The sequence below is a fragment of the Panthera onca genome, chromosome A1, assembly GCF_046562875.1.
Source record: "Panthera onca isolate mPanOnc1 chromosome A1, mPanOnc1 haplotype 2, whole genome shotgun sequence".
Taxonomy (NCBI): Eukaryota; Metazoa; Chordata; class Mammalia; order Carnivora; family Felidae; genus Panthera; species Panthera onca.
This window is the reverse complement of record NC_138339.1, coordinates 8,982,580-9,002,926: the sequence shown is the minus strand read 5'-3', so window position 1 is coordinate 9,002,926 and position 20,347 is coordinate 8,982,580. Positions and strand designations below refer to the sequence as shown.

Here is a 20,347-nt window from a genome sequence, read left to right as displayed (position 1 = left end):
ACAGATAGGTGGCTTAATTTTCTTTTTTATAGTTTAAAAAATGTATCCATTTTGTGCATGATGAATAAAATTATGTTAAAAAAAAACCCATACTGCAATATAAAGCATTTGCGAGATGCCAGGCACTTTGCAAACTGTATCTCATGTAGTTTCCAACAACTTAAGGAGGTAGGTGTGATTTTTGCCACATTCTACAGATTTGGAAACTGAGGTTTCTCAATGATAAGTTTCTTGCCCAGGGTTACTTGGCTGGAAGTGACAGGGATAGGATTTGAACCTAGATCACTTTGAGCGTGGCTTCTCTATACCTTTAAATATACAGGATAAGGCAGAGAGGCAGTATATTTTTTGTTGTTGAAGAAAAATACCAGGAATATAGAGATACAGTGTAAGTTTTTTTAGCTTTTTTAAATAACTAGTAATTTTGAAGAAAGCAAAAGTATCTCAGAAATGTGTCAATATCTTACTGAATATGACTCTACCAGTACCCATTTTTGTTCCCTTTTGTAAAGAAGACAGCATGATCCTCTCATTTTCTGTGTTAGAGGAAAATCAATCCTATTAAAAGTAGGAATCTGAGTTGTAAATAGGTATTAAAGTTAAGCCAAACATTAGAAGCTTATTTTGAGGTAAAAACGAAATGAATTAAATGTAGGTTCTTAACCAATGATTACAATACAGATTGGCCTAATATGGACAGGATTTTGGTCACGACGTGTTCATCTTTTACCTCTGCCTAGCGGACATAAAACCCAGTGTTTAGAGTGTATCACATGCCATGCCTCTCAAATTCGCGTACTTGGTGATTTCAGTTCCATTCTGTGACGTGCTGATTCTTCCAGGTGTACCTGCTATAAGAAAGAAAGAAAGAAAGAAAAAAAAAAGCCTAATCCCACATAAAAGCTTTGCAGTTTTCACTGTCAGGTTCTCAAAGGAAACATGAACTCTACTCAAGTAAGGAGTGAGTTTGTTTAACACCCAATGCTTGGGATGCGGTCACAATGCAGCACGAGATCTTGGTGCCTGCTGTCCTTTAAATCACATTTCCCGAAGGTGATCCTCTAACAGTTTTTGCGAACCTTCCTCTCACCCTTAAATAAGACAAAAATTTCTAGTTTACATTTACTAATTAGAATGTGATCAGCCTGTGATATCAACCAACACGTTAATCTTCTCTCCAAGGCGGTTAAGGCCAGTTCTCAGCCAAAACTTCCAGGGCGTTCCGGAACCAGACCTCCCTCGGGTCTCCTCCGCAGCCACAGAAAGCCTGTGGCATTCCCTGCCGGCCATGCCTCTCAGGCCCAGAATCTTCATCAGAAGTTCCTGCTCTCAGAGCTCAGTCCCCATCCAGGCTGTTTTCTAGTTCTGCATTTAATCTAGTCTCTCTCCTGCAGGCTGCCTTCTGGTATCCCGCACCCCAGTGGACACTGAGAGTGCAGGCCAGGTCCCACACGCTGACCCTCTCCTGCTTCCACCAACAAAGTGATTGTTTTGTCAACCACTTGCCCTCCAGAGTTCTGGAACCTCATTTTCCAGCAGGGAACTCACATCCAAGTGGTCCCACGGAAGCCCACTGTCTTCAGGCTTTCCCTCCGAGGGGATGGTTACTGAAATCTCATCAGCAAACCCCCTCTGGACTTGCTGACTGCTGTCTCACAGCCCCCGTCTTCCTAGAGCGCAGGGCACACAGAAATGGCAATCGGACATCCTTTGCGAAGTCACTCCATGCAGCGTCTCATCATACTCATATTGGTATATGATTTCTGTCCAGTTTATGTCCACGGCAAACTTGCATCAGGGAGACTGCCATTTGAACATCCCGTTACAGTAAGTTAGTGGCTGAACCTGGAACTAAATGTTTGGGATGCTAGGTGGCCACAAAAGGCCTACCTGACTTTTGTTGATTCGCAGAAATTAATACCTTCCCTTCCCTTCCTACCACATTGGCAACCATGCTAGTTGAAATGGGGCAGACAGGTCTTTTTTGTACTTTTGTAGGAAAATGGCATCTTTACCTACAGTTCTATAAAAAGCTTTTCCAGTGTCTCTTACGCTTTGATGATTTTGATCATGCTTTATCTCAGACAGTGGTTCCATATGTCATTCTCTGTCCATGCATCTGCCTCCCCTGTGTCCAGATCCTCTGAAAAATACAGAATTTCAGTGGGTAAGCCACCAAAGACACAAGAACACAGAGGCCAGTGGTTGTGGCTCATCGAAAGCAAGCCATGATAGGAATTTTCTAGAAAGCAAAATACACAGGAGTGATGAGCACTTAAAATGTTGAAAGTTTCTCCCAAGAATCTGCTGTGTCAGTATGACAGAGGTGGGCTGATGATTTTCAGTAAAGCCTTGGACAGGCTCAATTGTCAGAGTGAAGCTGGGGAGATACGTGGGGCTAAAGATGGAGGGATTCACTGGAAGTCAGGGCTTGATACAGTTTTAAGTCTGCTGCTCGCTCCCACTTACATATTCTCTCTCCTGCCAAGATGATGAGCCTGTAGCCATGGCTTACTCCAAAGTGAAGAATGGGGGTGGTCTCCTGAAACTGGACAGGCTGTCTGAGAAAGTTCGACTCTGATTTGGCGGCCGGTGGCTTAGATAAAGTTTATTTCAAACAGTCATGCGGGTGGTGGGCTGGAAGGGGGCTCAGGCTGTTCTTTACCCTCTTTCTCTCATCCCCAAGGAGGAATGCCAGGCCGTATGCCCCTCCTACCTTACTCAGGGGCATTTAGTGGGAGATACTTCCATTTAGGCTGTAGTTGAAGAAGCTGCCAGCAGGTTTTTCTTTCTCAAATATGATAAATTAGTAAGGATTACTGAGGAATTGGAGAGAATTAGTGACATGAAAAAAAATAGCAAAAATGAACTGTCTCTCAGAAAAAACAGATAATTTACAGAATAAAAGAGATTAAAGGAAACAAGGAAGAACTTTTGGATCCATACTGAGAAGGGTTTAAGAAGATCTTGTGTTTATTAAATAAGAACTGGGTGATACATGAGAGGATCAAAGAACAAGAAGATCTTTATAGGCTGTAAAAATAGCACCACCCAAACAAAAAAAAAGTGATAGAATAAGTGGGAAATAGTCGAGGAAATCGCTCAGAAGGTCGCCATACAGGGAAGGAGACAGAAAATACAAGAATGATGCAATAATAGTGCATGGAAGACACATCCAAGACTTAGGAAAATCCCAGAAAGAATAGAGGGAAGCAAGCTACCAAGGAAGTAATACAGAGCAATTCCTCAGAGTCGAGGGACCTATACCTTCATAGGAAATGCCCCATGTTTGCAACAGGGCATTTCCGCATTCTGCATCGTGCAATTTCAAAGCACCAACATAAAAGACCCTAAAGCCCCTGGAGAGGAAGAACACGTATGCCACCAGATTGAGGCAGTGATACTGGGTGGCAAAGAACAATCAGGTGATGTGCTCAGAGTTCTGGGGGCAAGTTATTTTTTTAACGTTTATTTATTTCTCTTGAGAGAGAGAGAGAGAAAGAGGGAGAAAAAGGGAGAGAGAGAATCCCAAGCAGACTCTGTGCCTTCAGTGGAGAGCCCAGTGAAGGGCTCGAACCCACGAACCATGAGATCATGACCTGAGCTGAAACCAAGAGTCTGACGCTTAACTGACTGAGCCACCCAGATGCCCCTGGGGGAAACTTATTTTTAACCTAAACTCTATACCTAGCCAAATTTTCCACATAAAGGCAGAATCAAATATTTTCAGTCCTGCAAGTATTGATAAAATTGATCTCCATATAGGCCCCCTTGCCTGGAGATTTACAACACTCAGTGGGTGTGTCTCAGCTGAATGAGGGCATAAAACAGGAGGAAAACGTGGTACCCAAGAACAGTGTATATTGACCGTCAGGACGGTGCAGAGATGTCCCCAGGGTTGGGGGGGGGGACATCTGGGCAGTAAGCTAGCAAACTAGGAAAGGTAGGACTCAACACATAAATGTTGACAGTCGTGAATGTTGGCCTAAGTCCCAAAGAGTCTGGGTAATTTCAATATCTAAGTGCTGAACAAGTACAAGTTAAGAATAATGAGTTTAATTGCAGTTTGACAAAAAAGAATAGTTCCTGCATTGCATTGAGTTCCACAAATACAGGAGGCGATGGTTAAGAGGGAGAATGGATTGAGGCCAGACATGGGTGCATCAGTTACTAGCTTGGGTCCATCATTTACTTGTTCTGTTCACCTTTTTTATCCTACTTTTTTTTTTTAATATAATTTGTTGTCAAGTTAGTTAACATACAGCATATACAGTGTGCTTTTGGTTTCAGGAGTAGAATCCCATGATTCATCGCTTACATACAACACCCAGTGCTCACCCCAACAAGTCCCTCCTCAATGCCAATCTCCTCTGCCACCCCCCCACCCCTCCAACCCTCAGTTTGTTCTCTGTATTTAAGAGACTCTTATGGTTTGCCTCCCTCTCTGTTTGAAACTGTTTTTCCCCCTTCCCTTCTCCCATGGTCTTCTGTTAAGTTTCTCAAATTCCACATAATGCGTGAAAACATATGATATCTGCCTTTCTCTGACTTATTTCACTTAGCATAACACCCTCCCGTTCCATCCATATTGCTGCAAATGGCAGGATTTCATTCTTTCTCATTGCCAAGTAGTTTTCCATTGTATGTATAAACCACGTCTTCTTTATCCACTCATCAGTTGATGGACACTTGGGACTCTTTCCATAATTTGGCTATTGATGAAAGCACTGCTATAAACACCAGGGGTACATGTGCCTGGGGATTAAGGATCCCGGGAGCATGCACATGATCTTCGAGACATGAGGGATTGAAGGCAGGGTGACGGTGTGCGTGAAGTTTGAAGAGAAGTGGATTGAAACGGGACCACTTTGGGGGCTTCCGGAAATGAACCAACTCACACGCAGTTCCCTTTTCCTCTTCGAGAAACAGGCCAGGTAATGTGCAGTCAGGTGTTTTGCAGGTGCTGAACCCTGAACACCCGTCTTACTTCCCAGCGCTGTGGGTCAGATAGGTGGAAGCTAGAAATAGGAGTTCTGCGGGAAACTGCTCTTAGGTATAATACCGCATCAGGGAAGGAAATGACAGAATGCGAGGAGAGATGTGGAGACACACATAGTAATTAGGTCTGGAAGCCAGGCTGCAGATGCACTGTTCGCTCTTGTGCTGCCGGGGTATCAGCCGCCCTGACTGTGGACCATTTTCTTGGCTGGGTCCCCGGCACTCAGCAATGGGGGCAGCCTGGCTGATGTCTGACACGTGGTGTGGGTTTCTCCTGCTCTTCAGGCTCTGTGCTGCTGAACTTCAAGTCAGCAGGGCATTGAAGGTAAAATATTCCTGGGTCTGTTTTCACTGATCGCTCCTTGCGGGTCACAGGTGTCAGTTAATCTGAGCAAAGGGGCATCTGTGCTTTGCCACTCACCTCACACGTGAGCATCAGTTCGATTGTTGCCTGGTCGCTCCACCTTAATAAATACGATGCTGTTAAATATTTATTTTCTTTCTACCTAAGCCACAGGGGTGATGTGGAGACCAGCTATCTTAGTAGACGCACAAATACTCTTCAATAATTAAAAACCTAAAATCTCTCAAAATGGAGTCGATTTGCAACCAAGGCTGCATCAAAATCCCACCTGCCACTGTATCTCACCAAGGTGCATTTTGTAATTTTTAAAAATCTCTCTGTATGTTTACTTTATATGTGTATATATATATATGTGTATATATATATATATGTATATATGTATATATGTATATATATATGAAGTGTGTATATATATTAAGTATGTATACATAAAACCTACAGTTTTTTCTTATTATTTATATATATTGTAAATATGACAAAAATTACCGTAGATACATTTATTTATACATATACATACACATATATGCGTATGTATTTTATATATACCTATAAAAGTTTGCATCTCCTGTGGATAACTAACGTGAAATATCTGAAATCTCTAAAGGCTAATCCCACATGGGTCTACATGTATTTGTTGTGGTGCCCTGTATTGCCAAAGAACTTATTTACATTACAAAGCAGAAAGTATCTTGAAGTATCTTGTAATCCTGGCAGAGCATTTGAATAGTGGGAGTTGTGGGCTCCCAGAGGGCAGCTAATGGGACTTTCAGAGTTCAGAGTTTTCCAGAACTCCTCACCAAGCCTCTTCTAGTAGGTATTCAACAACTTTTTTTTTTCCTTAAGATTTTATTTTTAGATAATCTCTACACCCAATGTGGGTCTCGAATTTACAACCCCAAGATCAAGAGTCACATAGCAGCATAGCCAGCCAGGAGCCCGTTCAACAAATATTTTTGAGTGACTATTGTAAAAGTATTTATGGGTGCAAATGGTATATCCCATTGGTAACCGGAAGTCATGCTTAGCACGGAGAGAATACAGAGAAATACCAGGTTCTACCCAGAATGAGTGAACCATTAAAAACTTAACCAGTAGCTACCAGAAAGACTTGGTTCAATGCATATTGAGAATCTGTAAGATAAAGTGTCTGCGTCCTCACCTCTGAGTTTCCTAATTCTTTGGAAAGTGGCTTCCTGTACTTTCCACGTTCCTGTTGCAGCGTGAACAGAGGCACGGACAGCATTCCAAGGAATGTCGCAGGCTCACCTCGAGAGCTAGCAGTTCTTTGTGTGTGTAGCTGTAGAGACGAAATCATAAAAACAGATAATTCCTATTCTGTGGTGTCTGTATTCTGAGCATGTGCCCAGGATCCTGCAGGTAGAAACTTGGCAGCGAAGAGAACCCAAGGAAAACCATTAATTATTTTGGTTCAGTAGACTCTAGTGGCCCCTCCTATTTCTGCTTGCTATGCTAATATCTTCAAATAGACGTGATCGCATTGATTTTTTCTGTTGGGCTTCCTAGATGGTGCCTGGGCCCGCATGTGCTCTGCTGTTACAGACGGTGCCTGGGCACACAGGTGCTGTGCCATTACAGAGGTGCTATGCCCATACCGTACCCCAAATGATATCTGCATTTCCCGATGTTTCTGGCTTCAACCTTAGAGCTCCCCTAGAATGGACTGGCAATGTGATAAAGTCAAAACTCCCCTTACAAGATAATCTTCATTTTAATAATTGATGTAGAAAAGGGAAGTCTGTATACATTTCTCTTTAGAATGAAGAAAATACACACACACACACACACACGCACACGCACACGCACACGCACACAGGTACTGTCAGGTCTTAAGCTCAGCTGGTTAGAAGCTTATAATACTCCAGTCCCCTCCATGGCGGAGCCAATTAGTTGGTTATAGTTGACATGACCCCAAAGAGCCCCCTACACCTTGACAGCCTTCTTGCAAATATGTAGTATTTGTTTTGCACTTAAAGAGTCAACACAGATTGATTTCTGGACTGGAAAACCATCACTGTGCCTACTGTGCCACACCAATTGGTGGTTTAGTAGTAACTTCTTTGGATAAAGAAAACAGTTAAAAATAAGGTGGGGGAATTATAACTACACATCGGTCTCATCCGGGTGCTTTGTATTAGGGATTTAATGTTTAAATAAATGTAACTGGTATCCAAATAATAAGTATACATATATAATACATTACTAATTGGATTCTAAAACCCACAGATACAATCATTAAAGCCCTTTAACCAGAACAGAATCAAGGGAAAATTTTAATCCTCCTCAGAACTGTTTATTACACAGCATACTCTCTCTTCTCAAACCCTTTTTTTATATGCCAAATATTATGTTGAGTAAAATAAGGAAAATGTAATAAAGTGTTGATACGAAGAATTTATAAAATGTAAATATAGAGAATGAGTAATCTATGAAGCAATTTGCTTGCCATTTCTCCCCCCATAAATTATGTTGAAAGTTCATGGTATCTTCTTCTTCTGGAATTAACACCAGGGCCTCCCTGTGGGTGTTAGTAAGATATATAAAGGAATGGAAAAATGATAACAGGAGAATACATCTGAACTTTGCATTATAAAAGCTAAGTAATTTTTGAAAAGGAATTTGCACACCCTGTCTATGGTATATTTAATACAGTCTGATCAAAAAGGCCTGTGTTTGACAAAACATCTTAGCTCATGTATATTTCAAAATATTTAAACCAATTAATGAAGAAAACAACTTAAGCCTACTTTTGTCTGATAAAACTTTTCTCCTTGCCTTTACACTGAGAATTTCATCGGTGCCCTTTGAGGGGCACATACACAAAAAATGAAAATTCAGCTTCAATTCTGAAGAGCTCCGGTCCCTTGCAGCCGAAGCTGGTCTATCTGTCCTGCTTTGCATCTCAACAACAACAACAACAACAACAAAAGATGGGTCAGGAGCGCCCTGTTCAGGCTTCTTTCCATGGAAATATCCATAATTATCCATAGTAATTAGGTCCTGAAACCAGACTCCAGATGTACTGTTCGCGTATTGCACTGATGGGGTATTGAGAAGCAGCTGTCAAGAAATAAAATGACACTCATCGAATTTTGTCCGCCTTGTTGATAGAGAAGAGTATCTGTGTGAATATGAGACTGGCCATTAAAAACTCTGGTAAGTGACTAATTAATAAAGCACCGAGTCGTAGATCACTCTGCATCAGTAGTTAATTAGGACAATAAGATAGTGGTGAGCCTGGCTCCTGGTCCCTTTCACCCTGAACGTGGCTGCCCAAAGCTGCTCTCCAGGCGGAGATGGGGTTCGAAGCAAATTTTAAACAGGAGACCCCTCCTGGGTAAAAATTAACATTCACAGATCACACTTGTTTACAAGTTAATGTCAGAAGACTTTAATTACAAGTCCGAGGTCACATTATGTTGCCCTTCTGCACAAAGATACTACAATTCACGATTCACCCCTGCCAATTTTTTATCTGCCAGGTGTCAACTGAAAAGGATTTGGGGTGTCTTGATGGACTGTTTGGGGGAGTCATTCTGTCAGCTTCACTGGGACGTTTATCTGAATAGTTGTGATTACACGCGAGTTATTTTTAGAAAGATTCCTACGTGTTCACAGGATCCATGATTGTCACGGCAAGGACCCCACCCTCACCTGATGTAAAAAATCAGGCACCTTCCAGCCTAAATGCCCCTTTTCCCAAAACCACGCTGTGTCCAACCCGAAGACATTTTCTGGAGACCTACAGAAGTGAGGGGATGGGAGGGGCAGGAAATGTCCTGCGGGCCGTACGTGTCTACGGTCTGTGAACTTGGGGGACTTCCCAGCAGGAAGTCAATTGCAGCACAGTGAATAGCACAGGTGGACAGAAAGCATTCCGTACCCTTTTTACTCTCAGAGGCGTTGCTGCCTTCCTGCAAAGCTCAGAACCTGCACCTCCCTCCAAGGGGGGTGACTCCTTTCCCCCCACCACCCATTCAAGAACAGAAATTTCTGTATTTTATTTATTTTTTTTAATTTTTTTACATTTATTTATTTTTGAGAGACAGAGTGAGACAAAGTGAGAGTGGGGGAGGGGCGGAGAGAGAGGGAGACACAGGATCGGAAGCAGGCTCCACAGGCTCTGAGCTGTCAGCACAGAGCCCCACGCGGGGCTCGAACCCACAGATTGTGAGATGATGACCTGAGCCGAAGTTGGACGCTCAACCAGCCGACCCCCCCAGGCGCCCCATGAGATTTCTGTATTTTAAATCTGCAGTCTTAAGGGCTCTGCTGAGGACCAAACCTTGGCATGCACTCCTCAAGACCCTACATTGGCCCCAAATCTACCAGGCCTGCCCCTAACCATCCAGTGCTAGATCTTGTCTTAGAAACGTCTGGGGAGTGTTTGAACTCTTCTGTTCCCTGGGCCCATCCCCTCAGGTCCCAGTTCAGTAGTCTGGAGGGGGCCCCAAAAATCAATACTGTTAAAAAGGCTTCCAGGTGAACGCCATGTGTGTCCTCCCAAGGTTGGGAAGCACCGAACCGAACTCTTACATAGGTGTGCACCGAAGCAGTGAAGGGAACCTAGACTTGCTTCCCCAGAATCCTCCTAGAAGCATAGCAAAAGCAGCAAAAGCATTCCTGGCCACCCATCTGTAAAAAGTCTGCCCTCTGTAGGAAAGATGGGCTTTTATATGCCCCTTGGTGTCTGAGCCTTGGCCACCTAGAGCTGAGATTAGTCACTCTGCAGCAGCCCACAGGTGGAAGCCTGACCTATAGGCCCAGGCAACCCGTGGCAGCCAGTACGATGCCCGCGTGCGGTGGCCGGCACAGCCACCTGCTGGACCCAGCTGCCGATGTTCCTGCTGAGGCCCCATCAGCATGGTCAGCATCTGGCTGCACCCTCGGCCTGCACCTTTGTTGTTGCAATCGTGTTTGCTTAGTAAGGCAGGGAGAGATAAGGAATCCATAGTTCGGTCCCCAGGGCTTCAGTATGGTGCCTAAGTTGAAGCCCCCTAGCAACCAAGATACGTGTCCGTGGCTCAACCAGTACGTGTGTGGACCATCCGCACCAACGTTGCCAGAGAACTTGTTAAAAATGCAGAACTTCGGGGCCTCCCCCACACCTGAGCCAGGACCTAGATTTTAATCAGAAGATGCGTGCCAGTGGTGTTTGGAGAAACACTGAAATCCATGGCTGGTTCGTTGGAGCAGCTCTTTACCTAGCCTGAGATAAACCGAAAGCAGATGATGAGGACACTCTCCAGGCCACCACTAAGTTTACCTGGTGTGTTTCACTAGTATTTGTACCATCTTAGACAAGTGTGTTTTCGCTCAGAGTTCTGAGTTTTGCCATAGGACGCCGTCCACTCTGGTGCAGACGCAGAAGCACCGGTCACTGCAAAGAAAACATAGAAGTGGTCCGTCCTATGAACGTGAAGATAGCAGACTTCTCATTGCCCGTTACTTCCCGTTACTGCTGTCTCGTTACTTTACTCGTGCCTGCCTGTCACAAAAGGAAATGAGCAAAAGAAGCCTGGCTTTCTAACAGCTTGAGAAGAAATGCTCGTGGTAAGAGAGAAAATACTAGAAAGAATGAGGGACACCTGCTATTCTAAGGGACACGATCACATGGGCACCGTAAATGCTACTTCCTGACTTGTGATTTTTGACTTTTAAGATACGCTTGGTGGAAAGTATTTGAGCCCAAACAGAATACAGTATCCATTTGGTAAAAGGTGTGGTGCGGTCTCATAATTAAGTTGCATTGGAAAATGCGTCATCAAGTTGCAGGAATAAATCCTGTGTTTTGTACCTGGTCAGAGACTGTATGAGCATTCACGTTATTTGTGACAGCAAAGTTACCATAACGGATGAAAATCTAGGATTCATGGAATACATGAAACAGAAGGGCATTTTCTAAAGGTTTCCAAACCAGACTTTTTGTAGAATCACTTTATATCATCAGATGGCCTGTTGCATTGAACTTATTAGGCTCCAATGCAGATTTTGTCATTGAATATACATGAATAGTCTCCTTCCAAATGTCAGTCTGAAATATGGCTGGTAGCCTGTCTAGGAAGTGTGTTCATATATCTTAACATTTACAACAACGTGGGATAAGATGTCTAACTAATTCAATGAATTGATGATCATTTGCAAATGAAATTTAGTGCAGGGACTTGACTCAAGATACATAGGAAATATTTTGGGGTCTCTTAAATACTGAAATTAGTGAATTAGCATAGGAGTGGGGAGGAGATTTTGGAATTTTGAGTTGAGTCCAAAGCAAAAACCAAGCATTAAACAAGTCTTTATTATGGTAAAGTATTCCTTAGATCTGAGATGCTATATTTGCATCTTTGAGCAATTTACTTAGCACACATGTATGAAATAATATTAGCCAAAGTGGCTTTTTTTATTCCTAAAAGTGCTTTTATGTTGATATCATTTTTCTCTCTTGAGATTAATAATGACAAATATCAAGGGCTAGAAGTTTTAAGAGGTTCAAAGTCTACAGAATAACTGTTCCGGGGCCATAAACTGTCACAGAGCACAGGCTACCTACCTGCATGGGCCGTGCTGCCTGGCCACGTTGCTTAGTGACGCCAATGTATCAGCAGGGATCAAACCGCTGATATCGGAGTATTCAGCGGGAGGAGTTCAGTGGGAATTTGCGAGGGGAAAATCTGCTACTATTCCAAAAACCACAGTTCTCTTTGGAAGTTCTGTTTTGGGGTGCCTGGGTAGCTCGGTTGGTTAAGCGTCTGACTCTTGATTGCATCTCAGGTCACGATCTCACAATTTGTGAGTTGGAGCCCCGTGTCGGACTCTGTGCTGTCAGCATGGAGCCTGCTTGGGATTCTCTCTTCCCCCGACCCCTCTCTCTGCCCCTACCCTGCCCTCTCTCTCTCTCTCCCTCCCTCCCTCTCTCTTTCTTTCTCAAAATAAATAAACTTAAAAAAAAGTTCTATTTTGCACTTCAAAGATACAGTTTTACTAATAAACATCGATGTTGAACTGGATTCACAATTTTCAAGAAACCTGAATTCCTAGATTTTACTTTGGCCTTTTCTTCCTCTGAATACCGTTGTTTAGATCAGGAATGAAACTGCCTGTCTCTGCCACCTGTTCACAAATACTGAGTCAGCTTGCTCTGGCCAACGGACTGCTGTATCATTTGGGTTCTTATTTTTGCCTGTGAGCATTTGAAAAAAAATTTATTTTATTTTATTTTAATTTTTTTAATGTTTATTTCTGAGACAGAGCATGAGTGGGGCAGGGGCAGAGAGAGAGGGAGACACAGAATCCGAAGCAGGCTCTAGGCTCTGAACTCTCAGCACAGAGCCCGACTCGGGGCTCGAACTCACAAACTGTGAGATCGTGACCTGAGCCCAAGTCGGTAGCTCAACCGACTGAGCCACCTAGGCGCCCCTGAAAAAATTTTTAAATGTTTATTTATTTTTGAGAGACAGAGAGAGTGCGTGCACTAGAGGGGGAGGGGCAGAGAGAGAGGGAGACACAGAATCCGACCGAAGCAGGCTCCAGGCTCTGAGCTGTCAGCACAGAGCCCGACGCAGGGCTCGAACTCATGTGAGATCATGACCTAAGCTGAAGTCAGACGCCTAACCGACTGAGCCACCCAGGTGCCCCCTTTGCCAGTGAGCATTTGAAACTGTCTCCCAGATTTGGAAAGAACAGATAATGGCAGGCAGTATGTCCTTCAGAACCTAATATTAATATTTCCAGATGAAAACATGCAAACACTTATTTCTTTGCAAAAGCGAGTGAATTCATGCTAAATTAGAGGGTCATAACTTACATATTATAGAACTAAAAGAATGTAAACGGGTCCCAATTAAAACCAGAATGTATTTGTTTCATTCTGTCTGGTAAAGTAATTGGTATAATGTGGTAGTAAATTATATTATTAGAAGAAAGCAAGAAATGATAAATTGAATGTTAACAACTTATTAGGCATTTCTTTCTTTCTTTTGAATATGCCTGTCTCCTCTCTCTCTCTTTATCTAAAACAGGGGGGCTCTCACTGTCATCTCTGCAGTAGAATCATGAGGTGAGAGGGTGCCCATTAAGAGAGGCACACAGCCTCTCCTTGCTCAATAGACCAAGTCCTAATCTTTCGGGGCTGTGTCCAGGAATCAGCCTTCCAGAGAGTTCCCTGGATGATTGTTGGGAAAGTAAATGAAGATTTGAGAATTAATCATGTTCTAAGGAACAAAAATTCAAAGGCTGTATGTGTGTGCGTGTGTGTGTTACACATGTATATACATATATATGTATGTATTATATATACGTGTACACATACATACATATATATGTAAATTTGAGCCGAATCTCAATCAGAGATTGTGCTGCTCTCATGAGCTCATTAAGTGTGATCTTCCACTGAATATTCCAAATCCCTTTGATATAAATGTGGCTATTGTGATTGTGAAATTTTGAGTTAAAAAGGAAATCTGTTCAGTTCTTACAACCGATTGTAGTCTGAACTCATGAAGAGTCCATACGCTGTGTTTCTTTTTAAAGACAATATGGATTAAATAGGTACTGATAAAATCACTTCTATAAATACCGTGAAATGAATTTCTTACAGAGGGGCCTTTGCTCTTGCGGCCGGTTCCCTCTGTCTGGGAACCACGTGGATCTCCCTCCATCATGGCTTTCTCTGGCCTTCGGAAGTTTTCCGCTGAAATGGCAAATGAGCAAAAAGAACTTTCTTGACCACCTTATCAAAACAGTATGCACCACACTTTGTCTGCTGTCCCCTTACCCTGCTTTACTTTTCTTGAGTACCTTTATCCCTATGTTGAATGAATCAATCTGTTAGTTAATAGGGACTAGCCTGCTACATGTAAACGACAGATATAAAACTTAACATGTAGACATTTATTTGCACATCAGTCTAAAAACAATAACTTTCATATTGCTGGTCAAATGAAAACAGTGCCTGCTGGACTCTGACCCAATGAAACTGTGGCGTGGAGGAACGTGACAAGCCCTTTCTGCTCCGTGATTATTTCCCCGTGCTGCTGGCTTCCTCCTGGACTAGCAGAGTGTTGTTATCTGTAAATTTGCAGATTTAATTGATGCTATATCTCTTTGTAAAAAGTATTGCGCATTTCCTTGGTCATTTCAGTCCTTCCCTTTTTGACTTCATTCATCCCTGCAATCTTTGCAATTACCCATTAAAAGCCGTGCTAAGGGTAGGCTTTAAGATTCTTGCTCCTTGCCTAGGACCCTTGGTCATTAATGTCTGAATCGTGGTTCTATAAAAATTTCCTCATGCCCAGTAAATGCTGGCCCTCACATCCTGTCCCCACTCAGATCATCAGGACTTTTTGTGGTTCCCTTGTTGGGTGTTTTTAGAGACTTAGAATCAAGAACATGATTAAGTTATAACTCTAAATCTACGAGTGATGGATGGCTTTCATTTAACTATATAACATTTGGATATAATGACTGTTTCCTTGATTTTTACACTTGTAAGTCTTTGGCAATATTAAGAAAGCCTCCAGAAGAAGGAAGAATTGACAGCAGGAACTCAAGGCGTATCATACTTAAATATATTCCTGGAAAATATGAACATGAGATAATATTCAGTGTGATGTTGGCATTTGATAAATCAGATGCAATGAAGCTAATTATGCAAAACAGTTATTTTGAACCTATCATTCATCTGAACGCTATCTAAATCAGAGTTGATTTAATTACTAGCAAAGGGAAAGGTAAGGAACTAACTTGCTCTATTCCTTCCCTTTCCTCAAAACATTCAGTAATTTTTATTAACACTGAATTCATAGAATTCTGAGCACTGCCTCAATCATTCAGAAATGCTCTGTTTTGTTTATGTAAATTTAAAACAGCCCTGTGTACAATATACTAATAAAGCGTGTATTTATCTGCCAGCAATTTCGAAACTTTGGAATGGGCTTTTTCTCAAATATACTCGGTGAGAATATTAAAATCCTGGGGGTTACATGATCCTGAAGAAGCAGTGCAGAGTCACTGAGCATTGAAGATCTTGTCTCTAAAGTGGCCACCGGTGACTGCCTTGGACGGCCGCACAGAGATAGAGCTGCCCGCAGACACTGCTGAAATCAAGGAATTCCAAAATCCCGTTGCTTAGAATGGAGTGGAGAGCTCCCAAGTTCGGGCTGTCCAGAGGCCGCTGACAGTTAAATCCCAGCATGGCGTGTGGGTATCGGCTTTGAAGGTTTAGCCGAAGGGTCTTGCCAAAAGTCCGCTCTCCGCCTCGTTCGGTTCTTGTGTGTGTTCTCTGCTCACCGCCATGAGATAACCGTCTCTCCTTGCTGCCCTGCATCCTTCATTGTCCCCCGGTGTCCTCCACCCCATCTGCCCCAGTGGAGATGATGCTTCTGGGATTCTGACCGTACCTCGGGTGCAATGTTGGCTCTCGGTCAACATCGTCTTTTCCGTGTGTCAGCTGAACCTCTTAGCCCTCGCAGAATGCACCGTCCTCGGGTCCGCAAAGGTTCCCTGGTCCACAGCACTGTTTCAAAGCGACACCTCCTCCCATACAGTGCGAGGAAATGACACAAATAAGGATTTACAAATACTACAAGGCGAGCGACGCGCAGACTCAGTTTACAAATTCAACCAGTTAGTGACAGCCACTTGTACCGTCTTTTAGAGGAAGGTAGACTAAATGAGGTGCTTCGGTTTGGAGGGTAAGAGTAAAAGGAAATGTGACTTGGAAACCTGTTTCTTTACAATCTGCTTCTCTCAGAGATGTAGGCTGTTGTAAGTCCAGACGTTTCCGTTCATTCATTGTCCGGGAAGAAACTGCTGATGAGAACGAATTCTGGCTCACTTTTCAGGAACAACATCCGGATGGCTTGCCATCATGGTTTATTTGTTTGCTCATCATTTTACATAATAATTTCTGTTGCAGAATTTAAGGTGCAAGGACTATGGGATAAGAAGAGGTTTTGAGGTTCGACTTGTCTGCCTGATTCCTTTAGTAAGGAAGCCAGCCACATTCGTTAGGCTGAGAAAAATGATGTTTCGCTAGCCCTGTTCAGGGTGGATTTATCTCAGAATCATTATCATCCTTATAGGGAGATCAGGTTTGGGAGCAAAGCAAGGCAGCTGGGTGATGCCGATAAGCTGATTAGCTTGACATATTGCTGCCATTTCATGCTATTCATTTGATTTTCTGCAGATTTCACCATTTCTGTGCAAAAAACAAATTCAAATATGTCTTTGATAAAACAAGTTCTGTCTGAATGTTGGTTGGGTCCTAATGTCTCCTGTTCGCTTATTTCAGCTGGGTCCCGGGCCTCGTACAGCAGCCAGCACGGCCACCTGGGCCCGGAACTGCGGGCCCTGCAGTCCCCAGAGCACCACATAGACCCCATCTATGAGGACCGTGTCTATCAGAAGCCCCCTATGAGGAGTCTCAGCCAGAGCCAGGGGGACCCTCTGCCATCAGCACACACGGGCACGTACCGCACGAGCACAGGTGTGTATTCAGGCCCCCCTGGGTGGTCTGTGCGTAATAGGCGGTGGGGGGGGGGGGTCCTGCTCGGGAGCTCATCAAAGGTGTGTGTGTGTGTGTGTGTGCGCGCACACCTTCTCATCCTCTCTCCCCACCAGCATTATGACCTGCTTCTACCATTAATGTCTGTGATGATAATGAGAGAAACCAAATACGATTCATTTAGCTACCTGAGTCTCTTTTAAATGAAAGAAGTTTAATGGGAGGTTGTAAGCTTATTTTGTCCAATAGGCGATCTGAAAGAAAACTAATTTTTTGTGTGCCATCGTTAACATATTTGATGAATTTAAGTACTCCAAGAAAGCATAGTCATTATGCAGGACAGAAAAGGCATATACCTAATGCTGGTAAGTGTTCTTTAATGATACAGGCTACCTATCTGGCAAGCTGGGGGGAAACCTATTTAGGAAAATGTCGCATTATTTTGTAAGGCAAACTGAGACTTTGCTTCATAAGCACTATCAGGTTCAGTCATGTGAAATTATCGTGTAAAGGTCAGATATTGACAATTGCATATGAGTCAATCAACCCTAGAGCTCTCCTGGACTAAATACATATTTTGAATTGAACACGACCACAGGCTGCGCAAAGAAAGGCAAGCATTTTCCAGAGCATGTAGCCATTTGCAAAATAACTGGCTAAATGCCATGCTTAAATGTGCTGGAGAGCATTCATCTAACAATAAAATTGATACAATTAAGATACTGAGAACTGCCCTTGTTACAAAGCTTCACATTGCTAAGGAAACTTAGAAAATAGTATGCCGCTGGTTTGCGTACAGCCACTGATACACGCTGCACTTGAACCAAGGCTGAGGCGTGGGAAAACCGAAGCTCTGGTCCAGAACTTGGCACACAGGGGCCTGCACCTTCAGACTATTGTAACTTCCAGTTACCCTGAAGTAGAGCATAGCAATTTTGTTAACTGCATTATGATACTAAATTATACGTTTTGAAATCCAGGCAAGTTAAGTTGCTTTTATGGTTGATTACTGATATTTACATTTCAGTATTTCACTGCACCATAAGAAGAATGGCACAAAATACTCTTTCTTTTATTTTTGACATCGTAAATGCCATCCACCGTTAATAATTCATATCTTGGTTCAGATGAAAAGGAATACCCATTTATTCTTCTGTCGGAGTTCTTCATTGTCAGCCTGCTAGAACCACTCCTGTGTGAGGCTGGGCTCTTTTAACCATTAGTTGGTTGCATAATAGTAACTAAGGCAATTTTATTTCCATGCACCCCTTACAAAAGGCAAGGATTACCACCGCAGTGATGATGTTCAATATGTAATTTGCATAAAAACTGACAACAAAGGGGATTATATGCTGATTCTCTGTCCTGCATTCCTGTGCTCTTCGAATTATCTTTTGTTAATAAACTTCTGGGGGCTTCATAAAAATTTACCTACAATAAGAAAACAATACTTCATTCTACTGTGTCGGATCAAAGACAGGGGAAGATGTTCACACTTAAAACAAAACTAGTATTTTCTCTAAACTAGGGGTCTGAAAACTCTCGCTCATGGGCCACATTCAGCTGGCCACCCATTTGATTAGTGCTCCTGAGCTAAAAATCATTATTACATTTTAAATGGTTTATGGTTCAAATGATGGATAATATTTTCTGATACGTGGAAGTTCTATGAAATCCAAATTTCAGCGTCTATAAATAAAGTTACTGGAACACAGCCATGCCTATATGTTCCCATATCATTTCTAGCTGCTTCCATGCTGTAGCAGCTGACTTGAGTAGTTGTGGTGGAGACCATCTGGTTGGTAAAGCTGACAATATTTGCTTTCTGGCCCTTAGTAGAGAAGTTGGCTGACCCCTGCTCTAAGCCATCAGTGGAGCACTGTGCCGAATGAACGAACAAGGGTGTCATCCTCCTTAGGAGGGAAGCCAGCAGTGTCCTCTAAATGCATCAAGGAGAAAAACCTGTTTGCCTGGGTGTTCTCAGTAACAGTAATCTCTGCCCTGGCAGAGAGCTGCTGAGGTTGTGACGTCCAGATGTCCGAGGCCCCAACCCAGCCTGCCCTTTTGAGCTTGAGGCACTTTTGAGGAAATCTGCTGATTTATGCAACAATATTGACATTTCCAGGAGTGCATGGATGGTCTCTTGGGGTGACAGGTGGGGAGAAGCCACCTCTCTCCAGCTCCTAAGTAGAAAGCCACAGGCTCTATCTCCTCTGCACCTGCTCGGGTCACTCCCTGTTTCTACACTTAATTCATTTCATTTCAAATCCTTATACTTTCTTAGCTAACCCTGCAACCCCAGGAACTGTCTCTATTAGAACCCACATGTTTGGGAAAATGCCTTTAATATGGGTGTATGCCCTTTACTTATAAATTGTATACATAGTATACAATATCATTAAATAATATCTAGTAAAAGTCAGGATTACAAATTAATATAAAGAAACATTCTAAGATTGTTTTTTCATATCCAGGAGGTTATTTTTTTTTGAAAGTTTATTTATTTTGAGGGAGAGGGAGAGAGAAAAATCCCAAGCAGGCTCCGCTCTGTCAGCTCAGAGCCCGACGCAGGGCTGGATCCCATGAACCTTGAGATCATGATCTGAGCTGAGATCAAGAGTCCGGACGTTCAACCTAGTGAGCCACCCAGGCACCCCCAGGAGGTCGTTTTTCACATCCTGTGTTGCACACACCCCATACTGGAGACTTCTGATGCAGAACTTTGAGAGGTTTCCAGGGCCAGAGCAAATACCCCAATTTCTTGGGACGGTCTTCTAGGGCCTTTTAGACCCGAAGTATTCAGGGGCCACTGACTTTTGGCTCCCATTGTGGCTAAGGTGGTTTGAGCAACCTATCTTGGGTCTCAGCCCTTGGGTAGCAGGGCACTGACTGGTGTTCCTTCAGTTTGACCCCTAAAGCATTTCCAGAGGACACATCAAGGAGGTGGGTCACGGGAATTGAGGGGCACTTGTTCTAGTCAACACTTAGGAATGAAGACACATGTACTTGCCTAAAAAACCAGGGAATTACTAGATGGCGCTATAGTAAGAGCAGGTGAGTCCGAATGACAGAAGCATGTAGCAGGTCACTGCTTTCAGAGGTCATTCTAAATTCTCTGAACATATTCACAAATCCTCAGAACCACCGCATGAAGGAGGTACTGTTACGATGCTCATTTTACAGAATACTGAGGCACAGAGATGTTGAGTCACCTTCCCAAGGTCCCACAGGTTGTATCGAGCCAGTCTTTAAACCTTTGCGCCCAGGCAGTCTTGCTCTGGAACCTGGCTCTTAACGTTCATCTTGGTTGAAACTGTATTTGTAGGGGCTCCGTTGGTTAAGCGCCCAACTCTTGATTTCGGCCCAGGGCATGATCTCAGGGTTCGTGAGTTCAGGCTCCACGTGGAGCTCTCTGCTGTCAGCACAGAGCCGTTTTGGATCCTCTGTCCCCCCTCTTTCTGCCC

General features: G+C 43.2%; 1 protein-coding gene across 5 annotated transcripts in view; it reads left to right on the top strand.

The window, feature by feature from the left end:
- The window catches only part of CTNND2 (catenin delta 2), a 957,890-nt gene that overhangs the window by 569,658 nt on the left and 367,885 nt on the right, over nucleotides 1-20,347 (top strand). For all 5 annotated transcript variants that reach the window (XM_060634364.3, XM_060634362.3, XM_078444403.2 and 2 more), the window contains one exon: nucleotides 16,671-16,865. In XM_060634364.3, the coding sequence (XP_060490347.3) occupies nucleotides 16,671-16,865 (195 nt within the window). The remainder of the gene's footprint in view (nucleotides 1-16,670; nucleotides 16,866-20,347) is intronic.